Source organism: Labrus mixtus, chromosome 9 (assembly GCF_963584025.1).
Source record: "Labrus mixtus chromosome 9, fLabMix1.1, whole genome shotgun sequence".
NCBI lineage: Eukaryota > Metazoa > Chordata > Actinopteri > Labriformes > Labridae > Labrus > Labrus mixtus.
In genome coordinates, this window is record NC_083620.1 from 21,052,824 (window position 1) to 21,064,833 (window position 12,010).

Genomic DNA, 12,010 nt, shown 5'->3' on the forward strand with positions numbered 1-12,010 from the left:
TAAAATTAAGTCTTTTACAGATTTCTGCATGCAAGTGCAGCTCAAATCTGTTACTATACATCCTTTCTCATTGTCTACTCAATTTTCCTTATACAAGCTGCTAGTTGTACAGTTAACAAAGGCAAAGGCTAGCTACCTGCTGGCTATATGGGAACCACTGAAAAGTTGGCCCTTGCATCCTGGAGCTATATTCTGATAAGCTGATCGCCAATTGCTCCTGAGATTGAGGTTTTGGTGACGAAAATTGGATGTAGTCTACTGGTTGTTCAAAATGTCGCCGTAATTGCAGTAATAATAATAATCAATAACAGTATTTATGATGATCGATGCTTCTTTTTAAATTTAACATTCAATAGAAAGTTTTACTTGGCTAGGCCGAGTGCTTTCTGGGATTTTGTGATGAAGGTTGTAAATTCACATCCAAGTCGAAGCAAGAAAGCTCTTCGGGGGATTTCCAAACGTTTAGCATTATAATTCACAGGAGTGTGTTTCCCTGAGAGACTTGAAATCCCATCCATTTTCTGCTTAGCTTCTGTTTCATTTTTTTTCCCTCTGTCTTTCTACATTTTTTTTCTTTATTTTCATGCTTAGCTGATATCTAATGTTTTTTTTTCTAAACAGAAAACCGTATATATCTCTCCTCTCCTTTAAAAAAAAAACAAAAAACACTTCACCTCTTACTTTGCAGCAGCCTTATTTAGCTACATCTGCTTGCTCATCAATTAAGGCAGAACCTGGCTTTGAAGTGTTAACTGTGAGGGGAACTTTCACACGTTGTTGCATGTCTTTTTATGCCCAGAGTTTGTTTAATTATAGTGAAGATAATAATGTAAGCCTGTCCCTCCCTCCCTCCCTCCCTTCTCCCTCCTCTCTCTGGACTCAGGTTGTGTGTGCTGTCGGGATGTTCGAGCTTCAGATCCGCCACTTTCGAAACCCACACGGACTGCTGCAGACCGGAGACTGCTGCGACCTCTCTGCAATTGGGGGGCAGCGCTGCTCTGCCAGGGACCAATGTGACACTTTCTTCCAAGCCTGTCTGAAGGAGTACCAGGCCCGGGTCGCCCCGACTGGAACCTGCACCTTCGGGTCAGGCAGCACAGGGATCCTGGGTGGAAACTCCCAGTCACTCCACCACCGAGGACACGAAGGAGGAGGAGAGGATGGGACTAATGGACACATTGTCATTCCCTTCAAGTACGCCTGGCCAGTAAGTACAGGGGCAGTGCTGGTTATCAGTATGGTTACCAAGGAAACAGGCAAAGCTTCAAGTACAACAATACACTCAAACTGAGGCTAGAGTGGAATAACAATGACACTCAGAGTTCAAGCTACCATGCTTTTAGACCCTCTATGTGCGGGTGGAAATAGTCCTAGAATAACTCTATAACCAAGAATGTTCTGAAGACCTGAAGACCTCTTTGTATATAAGATACTTCACTTAAAGGGATGTGTGTCCCTCACATTGGCCTGCCTTTTGAAAAAGTCAATTTCAAGTAATGATTTTTTTAAATTTAAAACCATAACTCCTAATAAGTAAAAGGCCAAAACATCACATGGTTAATGAGTTTGGCTATTGTTACTGTAGTTTATAACCAGGAGATACAATTTTAAATAATCCAAAACTTTATGAACTGCTTAAACTAATCAATAAAAACACATTAGCGTGCCTGCATGCTAAACTAAATATGCTAGACGTTATTATGCACACATTAGCATGCTGTTGGTAGCGATCAGCTGGCTACTGCAATGTTCTATCTTCAGGTCTCGTAAAATTTTGAGCTTTACTTTGTGTTTGGTGTTGATTTAGAAAATACTGGCACACTGAACCCACACTGAATCAGGTTATCAATTTGGCAAATGTTTAGCATGCTGTTATTAGCGCTTCACGCAAAATGACAGCATGCATTGTGTATGGTTAACAGGATACCTGTTTGTGCACCACTGTAGCATGCTGCTGCTGGCAGTTGGCAGACTATTGCAGTTTAAGTGATTCAGGTCTCAACTCCTCGAGAGGGGCAACACATTGTTTGGTAAGGGGAGGCCGTGTGCTGCAGTGGTTAGCAAGGCCCTGGATTTGAGTCCAGTGGGACATTGAGGTACTCCAGATTCTACCACTGATCAATAACTAGGTGTTGGGTAACTTGGATGTACGTGTGTGAGATGTGAACTCTGATTGTCAGCCTTGTGTTTGACAGGGTACTTGGTGTACCCTGAGGTAGATAATGGATGAATAGTCAATCCGATAACAACCTATGTTCACAATGAGGCAACAATCAAGAGGAGTAGTCTTTGCTTTTGTTTAACGATCTCCCATAAGCCATAAAGGTTATGAATGTGCCATGAACTGTTTGATTTACCACCTTAGCTAAACATCCCATGATGTGATTACATATGATCAAAGATAAGATGTGTTAGACTTTTTATTGCTGTTGGGCCTATTCCGTGATCACACTGTATTGTTGCTCATCCAATCGTCTTGTCCGAGTTACACCTTCTTCCTCTGCATTTTTCTGTCCTCCTTCTCGTCAATCAATCAATTTTTAGTTGTATAGCGTCAACTCATAACAAGTGTTATCTCGAGACACTTTACAAAAAGCAGGTAAAAGACCTTACTCATTGCTATTGCTTCTACTTCCTTTCCTCTTCTCCCAATGGGTAACAAACTTCTGGTCATTTTGCTGCTTTCTTGGAGCATATCGAACATTCTTCTTCTCGATCAAAAACATCACGCTGCTTTCTTCTCCATCTCCGTCCTCATTAAAGAGCAGACCAATTCATCTGCTTTCAGCACAGCAGTTGGCGAGTGTGGCCAAGGAAGAGCTATTGATTACTTATTCAATCCACCTTTGTCTTTTCTCCTCTATCCCAACCTTTATATCGCTACATCTTTTTCCTCTTTATGCAGGCTGAAACTTGCTAAAAACTAACACATCATTAGTTGTGGGTATTTTTCAGTGCCTTGACAAAGAATAGGCCTCCTCAGAAGACAAAAGTAGTCGCACACAGACTTCTGATTGAACACATTTTGAGCATGTTTTGATAAGGGTCCTGGGAAGTTATGGTGGTTAAATGTTACATTTTCTGGACATTATTTGAACCATTTTTTGAACCTCCACACATCAACTTCACAAGACAGGCGTGTAGGAGATCAAAGTGTCCATCAAAAACTAAGAGGTAAACTCCCTCACACTGTCTAACTTGCAAACAAACATGTATTGGCAATGTTTCGGTACTAGACCTTCATCAGACAAACAGTCTGTTCAAATGGGCAGGGTATCTTAAAAAGGAAGTGGCTATACCCTGCAACCACTCATCATAATTATTAATGATTTGGTTTGCAAGTTAGACAGTGTGCAGCAGTTTACCTTTGAGCTCTTATTTTCAGTCATTTGCTAAAAATCCATCAGTGCAAACCTCCATCACCTTAACCAAACGTCTACAGTCAAGCTGATCTTGCTATCAATGCAGTATCAATAAGATTAGATTCAGTGAGTAACCTTCTTTTTTTCAACTTGAAAAGGACACTTTTTGTTTCTGAGGATTGCAGAGGTTTTGTTTGTTTCTTAGTTTCAGTGAAAGAAATCCTCCTGCAGCAGCTCTTTCTCTCTTTGAACGCTCACACCATGGTTTATCTATCATGAAACTATTCCAGAAATTGGAACAAAAAGGCCTCATCATTATATTTTGTTCTCTTGTTGTGGTCTGATATCGCACAAAAGCCGGATGACATGTCATAAACACACACACACCTAATACATCAACTCTGACCTGGCTACACACATTCACAAATACCTCCACATAAATGCGAACACACACAAAAATGTAACACACAGCTGGCTTAGGTTTCCTCTTTGTGATTAGTATCAGTCCATTTACCTGTGAGACTCTCTGTCCCAGAACCAATTATCATCTCTTATCTGTGTAAAGTACGTTCATGTGTGTGTGCTATGCCTACTGTGTGTGTGTGTGTGTCACACTTTCCTTTCCTGTTTTTTCCCCTCATCCTCCTGTACATTGGGTAGGTGTGTGATTGGCAGGAACCTGTGTGAGAAAGTTCTCAGTCAGAAAGCCTACCTGGATCGGTTTCAGGGCCGGTCCGCGGGGCAAGCAAAGGCTGGACTGCAGGGAGAGAGAGAGAGAGAGAGAGAGATACAGACAGAGAGAGAGAGAGATACAGACAGAGAGAGAGAGAGAGAGAGAGAGAGAGAGATACAGACAGAGAGAGAGAGAGAGAGATACAGACAGACAGACAGAGAGAGAGAGAGAGACAGACAGACAGACAGACAGACAGACAGAGAGAGCGAGAGAGAGAGAGAGAGAGAGACAGAGAGACAGAGAGAGAGAGAGAGAGAGAGAGAGAGGGGGGTAGAGAGGACACACTAGAGTAAGCGTCAGTGCATCTCAGGCTGAAAGACCTGCTTTATCTGGCCATCTCTGGGGGTGGAGGATTGGGGGGGGGGGGGGGGGGGAGAGAGTGATCCCCCTGCCTCAGGTGAGGGGATGAACAGGTGAGCGGAGTCATTATGAGGGAAAGGTGAGCTCTCACTCTCTGTCCCCTGCCCTCCCTCACTTGTTCAGTCATTCTTTCTCTTTTTCTCCCACTAATCTCTTCAGGGAAATGTGTGCGTGAGCAGTTTGTTGTGTGTGTGTGTGTGTGTGTGTGTGTGTGTGTGTGTGTGAGAGAGAGTCTGTATTTGCTTAGGAATACAAGCCTTGATGTTATTCTTTGTGTTGTGTTTGTTTTGTGTATAATGTCATCATGATTACTTGAATTTTTACATCCCTGTGAGGCTTCTGCTGTAAGGCTGTGTGTGTGATTTCTCTGGCTACAGCGCCATGTGTTTGTATTTTTTCCAGACAGTTATTGTAATCGGGATCAGTTTCTGTTATTGTTGTGTAGTTTGAAAGCGGAGTTACTAGTTCAAACATCAAACAAAAGATCCAGTACCCTAATACAAGGGGGATTATCGGCTAACAGAGAGCTGTTTTAGGTATAATGAACATTAACAGATTATAGTATTAATATCGTTTATGAATACGTCATATTTAATAACGGCTGATGACTCACATCACTGTTTAGGAATCCTTGGATATGCTCTACCATGAATGGGAAAAAAAGACAAAAAAATAACAGCATTTTATATTTCAAATGTTCATAATCCTAAATGATTTTTGTTCGGCTTTTCATGGACATCATCCTAATGGAGTACTTCACCAGTGATGTCAATGAGGGTTTGGATCGCACAGAGAAATCTGTTTTTCAATCCAATTTTTTTTAAAGTTTAAAAGTATATGGTTGAAACACCACAAAACCCTTCGAGGCTCTTAAAACTAAGCTCTTAAGTGCTAGTTTGATATTTGTTTCCTTTCTGCGCTTCAGAGTTAAATAAAAGGATCATTCTTTAGTATGAAGCTAGCTATTTTCTTTTTTTTTTAAGATTTATTTTGGGGCGTTTTTGCCTTTATTGTAGAGATAGGACAGTGGATAGAGTCGGATTCGAGCCTGGGCCGCCCGCTTAGAGGACTAAAGCCTTCATACATCGGGCGCATGCACTAACCACTGCGCCACCTGCGCCCCTATGAAGCTAGCTAATTAGCTGTTAATATCTGTTAGCTATCGCAGGGGTTGAAACAGCTAGCTAACTTCTGACCAGGGCCTAAAGATAACTCTACAAACACAAATAAACATGTTTGTGTCTATCTCAACAAGGTTAAAATGATTTCAGATCAGATATATGTTTGAAAAGAAGTTCTTCACAGGTTCATAAAGTTTTTTTTTTGTTTACAACATTGGGGAGTCTGCACAACTCCCTCTCATACCATTAGTCAAGTCTTACATATCTGTATGTAGAGGTACGGTGAGCTTTAGAGATTTTAGTCGGGATATCTTGTAACTTTTGAGATAGCTTGGCTCCGGTTACCCTTGCCCCCTGTAGTTATGCTATAGTTAAGCTATGTAGCACTATCTCCTTACTGAATAGCAAACACAGACATGAAACGTTTCTCATCTTCTCACGGTTCACTTTGAAAAATGTCCGACTATTCTTGTAAGATTCTGGACTTCTCAGAAACATTATCAACACTGGTGAAGATAAGTCATCATGTCCAAATTCTAAACTAAAATGAAGGATGCAACACAATGTCACTGCGGCTCTCCTGGTCTGGTTTCCATAGTTAAATCTCGATTTTGCTTCAGTGATCAGCAATCTCACAGATCGTCTGAGGGACACGGCTTCATTTTAACCCCCGGCAGTGGTATCACAGACACTCAGCGGTTCAAGCTGCGGCGCCTCCGCAGAGATGGGAAAAGTTCAAAGACTTCACAACTGCGAGGTCATTTGTTCAAGGCGTCTTTCTGCTGGTGGTTTCACTGTTGATTCTGTGTGGATGTCGGAGGGAAATGGAGTGAACTGCCAAGAAAACAGTGCTCTGTTTGTGCCTGACCAATCTGTTAATCTGACAGAAGTGGGAACAAGTCCGTAAACAAATGAGGGGGATGATATAAGTACAAAGTTCGATATAAGTCAAACAAGTTGACGAGAACAAATTGCAAAACTAATGACCAGGTGATAGCATGCAGAGTGCTTATTTCTCCATAGATGCTGCTGTGTATAACTGGTTATTATAAGAACATAATGTGATGTTTTCTGACCATTTCACATCCTGAGGTGGTTCATCGGTTTGGTTAAAGCTCGCTCTTCAGTTTAAACGACCTGTGACAAATGACAATATGGTAGTTGCTACAGAAATGCTTTTAGTGAATGGAGTGTAGTCCCCACCGTTTATTATCCTCATGTCAACATGTCAAGTGTTAACTCATCCATGGTCATGTTCACTGCCAGAGGCCGTCGCTGACTGATCTGGGAAAGACTCGCATATGGAGCTGAGAGTGTGTGAACAGATACAGTATGTGCACCAACTTTGTTCCGGTTGGCTTGTCTCTTCTCATTCCTGGTGACCGCCTCTCTTGTGTTTGCGTCGATATGACTGTAATATATTTGGATAAGACTATCGCACGCTGAGCCAGATGCCAAATCATACATCACGTTCAGATCATGAAGACAATAAATACAGTCAGTAGATACTTCATATGTTCTGATGTATGGCATCCATCAGCCTAAAGGAGTGTGAGCAAAGGATCCTCGTTCTAATTTCTTAAATATTAGTGCAAGTGCATCATATTGCCATATAGTTTGATTTCAAAGAAGCTGTGCTGTATAGCCTATATGTAAGGCACTCGTGATGTCAAGTCAGTTACTGAGAGTGTAAACTAAAGTTTTACTGCTGCTGGAGAAGTACTCAGGTCTTAGCTTGTGTTAAGATACCAAAACATATTCAGTATTAAACACAATATTAAAATCTCCACTTGAAGCTGCTCCTCACAATTTTCTAACCATAAAGTACTCTTAATATATCTTAAACATGTCATGAATAATATCACATGCATTTCGATTTACCACATGACTCTGCAGTACCCTTAGCTTAAATGTGTTGGCTATGACATGCGCCATACTGTTATAGTGAGTTAAACATAGTAGAGAGATCCCTCTAGAGGGATCAAAACTAGAGCTTAAAGAAAGGGAACTTTGGACTTAGATCCATCAGAATACGAGTGACACAACTCTACATGAAAGCTAATGTTGCTCCTGTTGTATTTAACCGAGGCGAAGCAGATTATTTATAATTTTCTCAAGTTCAATCTGTAACACTGTCATGTTGTATAAAATGACCATATGAAAAAAGTATATCCTTCAAAGTGACTGTAAGTTAATAAAGTAAAATGTACAATATTTCTCTCTGCAATGCATGGAGGTCAAAAATACCAACAATTGTATAAACTCAAAAATCACTTGTAGTTTTGCTTAAAAACTATGAACGGTTAATCGTTTTTCCATTATTTCGCTCCAAATTGTCAACTATCCAATAAAGGTGGTACTGCTTACACGTTCCTCCAAACGACATCAAAACTGAGATTTTCCGCCATACAATTCGACCAAGAATGGAGGATCTAGAAATAAGCTTTTCTAGAAAATGTGGGCAGTTTTCATCAGAAAGTTAAATCACTATAATGTTTTAGAAAAGTCAAATTTTTGTTATTTATTTTCTCCGGTGCATGTTTTATGCTATGATCACCACAAATGACTTTCCTTTCACTGGTATTGTTTAGTGGTGGTATCAGCCTTGGTAGAGGCAGAAAGCCTCCAACGTGAACAGAGAAGAAAAAGGGACAACATTCACTGATTTAGTTAATAAGAATGCATTTAGGTGAACAAAGCCCTTCCTGAAGAGCAAAAGCCTTTTCAGGTGGCTTTTATTCTTTTCAGGGCACCGAGTTCAACATGCAAAGTGTGGCTGTCATGCAAATATGTTCCGGTGTCGCTGCTGTAGTCTTCACATGCATCTCTGTTATTCTGTCTTTGAGACGGCATCAGAAAATGCCCTGTGAGATATATATATATATATATATATTTAATATGAGATAGTCAATACTGAATTAAAAGGGGCACACTGTTAGTTGTGTTTGACTGCTGTAGGTGGTTGAGGCAGCGTCATTTTTAATTACTTTGTACGGTTCAATAATTTAGTCCAGTTGTTCATAACTGAGGGAGTCAGCCCTTGAATGGATCACTAGAAGAACTGGAGGAATTGTGAGATTATTTTGGGGATAGAGGAGAAGAAAAAACAAGTTCTGTTATGTAAATATTTTACGTACTTTGTACTTTAGTAAAATCTTTGCTGTTTTAATTTAATTAAGTTGGGCATTAAAACACTTTTTTTTAAATGACATCTTTGAAGGGTGTATCTCTTTATTGGGGAACTAGCCACAACTCATACTCCCTTTTTACTCCCGGATGTTTTAGCTCTGCCATTACAAAACCTTTTTGTACTTTAACACTGGACCAATCAGCGGTGTCATGTCTCTGTATTCATGTGTGAAAACGGCTATATTCTACACATGCAGGGTAATGGTGCTGCTAAAGAAAAACAGGCTCAACATGTTAACAAACAGCCAAACTCTACACACTTTTCCATTCTGCTGGCTCCATGATTTACACAAACTTTCTCTCGCCCTTGTTATGCATCTCTTACAGCCTCCACTGCTGGCTTAGTGATGGAACATCAAGCTGTAAGGCAATTGTTGTGACGTATATATTCCCCCATCAAATGTAGCAAAGTTGGAGTTGAAAGTGGCTTGAAATGAAAAAACTCAAGTAATGTAATTGTACCTCAGAATTGCACATTAAGTTCATGTTTAAGGTCATTTTCATCACTGAAAGTAACCAGAAGGGTCTCTCACTGCCATCATACAGGACTCACACACACACACACACACACACACAATCTCTCACACACATAGCGTTGTAAGCGATGCATTCCTGCTGTGTGGGAGCCGAAACAGGGGGCAGTTAGTGAAGGGAAACTAAGGAGAGCAGCATAGTCGGAGCTTTCTTTCTCTCCCGAGTCTCTCTTTCACTCTTTCCCTTCCCGCCGTTTGTGCCCGCCTCTCTTTTGTCCCCTAATTGACTCACCTACACAGCCCTGCATACCTGCATGTACGCTGATACTGCTGTATCGTTTGTTCACACAGACCTGCAGGCTTGTACGTAGACACACACACATACACAATTTACTTTTAAGATTAATAGCAGCGGGATCTGGAGCTTGTGTTTTTAGAGATAAGTTAATAACCGGGGGGGTTAAACGTCTCAAGGGAAGCTTGTTTTAATGATTTCATTTGTGTGCAAATTGGATTTAAAAGTGGGAGTTGTTTTATTAGAAGAGAAAAGAGGTAACAAAAGCTTAATTAACATGATCACTGTGAAAATTCAGTCAGCGGATGTCATTGTGTTTCATCGAACGCAGGTAAATAATCATTAAGACCAACACACAAGTGTGATTAGAGCAAATTGTTTCCTTTTTGCTGCCATCAATATCCTCCTCCTCTTGTCGCCTCGCCTTCTTTCCTCAGCGTCTCTTTATAGTCATCTCTCTCTCTCACACACACACACACACACACTCTCTCTCTCTAGTTTAAATCAGTCATTGTAAACCTTTTGTTCTCTGTGTGACTGCCCTTCAGTCATGTCGTGTCCCTCTGGATTACACAGAGAAGGCAGAGTTACAGTACAGTCTATCATAAATCCTCCCTCTCCTCTCTGTGGTTTCTTGTGTTGCCGAAGCTCAACGGGAGCAACCACAAACATTTTGAGTCATCACATTGAGAAACATGTTGTTTATGATTCGAACTGTCCCATGATGCTTTTCCAGCTCTGGTCTCTGTCAGTCCAGTCATGAATCGATACATATAGTCAATCTAATATGCAGTATATAAAAACATCTATCACAGTAAAATCCATCCATCCATCAATTGTTCCATCCTTCCATACATCCAGTATCATATTCTGCCCTTTTTAGGGTTCGTATATTTAATCTATGTACCTACTTTTGTACGTTCACAATAGCTAAAGTCTGAAAAAAGTGTCTGTTTTCATGTACTGCTCCTCCTTGCTCCCTCTCCGCTCTGAGTCCGTCAGCTGCACTCTGTTGAGCCCACACTGTTAGACCCCACGTGGGCCAAGTCTGCTCTGATTGGTCTGCCAATCCGCTCTGTCGTTATTTCAACATGAGCTGCTGGGCTTGCCACAACGAGCCAATGGGCTTAGATCAGTGATCTCACACTGACAATGACGTCGGACTGACAAATTTTTATCGAGGGGGGCTAGAACCGAGCGTTACATGCGGCTAATGCTACAGCTAACAGGAGGAGGTAGGAGAAGCAGCGTTTCCGCGGACTTTGAATTTTTTCAAATAGATGTGCCTAAACATGCACAGGACACTTGGAAAACACCCTAAAGAGCATATAAAACCAGAAAAAGCATAATATGGGACCTTTAAACTAAAAGATACATCTGAAATCATCACTTCTGTTCTTTTGTATGTATATTTCTGTATAGGCTGATATTTTCCATCTCATTTCAGCCAGTGACCAAAGTCATTTCCAGTACATGTACAATATTTTCACTTAAATGCAGAGTCCACTACAGTTCTCTTGTAGTGCAATTAACATATTTTTATGCTTACTCTTATTGTGACAGTCAAGGTGCAGGTTCAGACGTGCAAAACAAAGCTTTCAATAAGTAACTTTTCACCTGGAAAAATATAAAAACACTACATCCACTTATGTTTTGACTTGTAAAACCTGCAACATATATTTATGAATAACATTTTTTAAACACCTTTACCCACTGTATTGGAATGTATAGTGAATGGCATTAGATCACCTGAACGTCTTGCATCATGTCGGCATGATTAAAGCGACCAGCATAAGCAGAAATCTTTTGGGACAGATGGAGATTTTTTAGTTTGCAAGCCTTTATTGTCTAAAACTAGCTTTATGCTGATATCATCATATGTGCTTCTCTACTTAAATGTATCATTGTGCATGTATCATAAGCAACACAAGTCAATTTCGAATTTTCAAACTTACCTGAGCTCAGGTCTGAGATAGAGAGTGCTATGCTGGAAATACATTATGTCAAAACATAAACTTAATTTCCAAAAATATTAGGTTAATTAAAACATCAAAGAACTGCATGTGTTTAACTTTTCTCACACTTCTTATTTATTTGAAGTCATTAAATGATCTAATTTATTCTGGAGCCTTCCCTTTATTGTCCGCCAACAAGCCAGCACCTTTGAAATACAGGACCTGTCCTCTGTCAGTCCTTTACATTTTTTAAGTTGGACTACTGGGTATCTTTAAAGAGCTGTCAGCAACTTTTCCAGATGATTCATTAGAAATGACCATTTGTATTTGCTGAAGCCCACTGTTCATTCCTCTATTTTTTAGGGACAATTTATTGTCATGACTTCAGTAATCTGAGAACACAAACTCTTAACCAACATTACTCTGCACAGACACATACCCCCCAAAGACTTGTTCTATTTTCTTAGTCATATTGCCTCTCTCTGAAAATGCAGTTGTGGACGTGAAACGGCTAGACAAGGT

The 12,010-nt window shown here is 40.4% G+C and overlaps 1 protein-coding gene across 2 annotated transcripts in view; it reads left to right on the forward strand.

The window, feature by feature from the left end:
- The window catches only part of LOC132980621 (protein jagged-1b), a 46,436-nt gene that overhangs the window by 4,898 nt on the left and 29,528 nt on the right, over positions 1-12,010 (forward strand). For both annotated transcript variants that reach the window (XM_061046843.1, XM_061046842.1), the window contains exon 2: positions 884-1,207. In XM_061046843.1, coding sequence (XP_060902826.1) covers positions 884-1,207 — 324 coding nt within the window. The remainder of the gene's footprint in view (positions 1-883; positions 1,208-12,010) is intronic.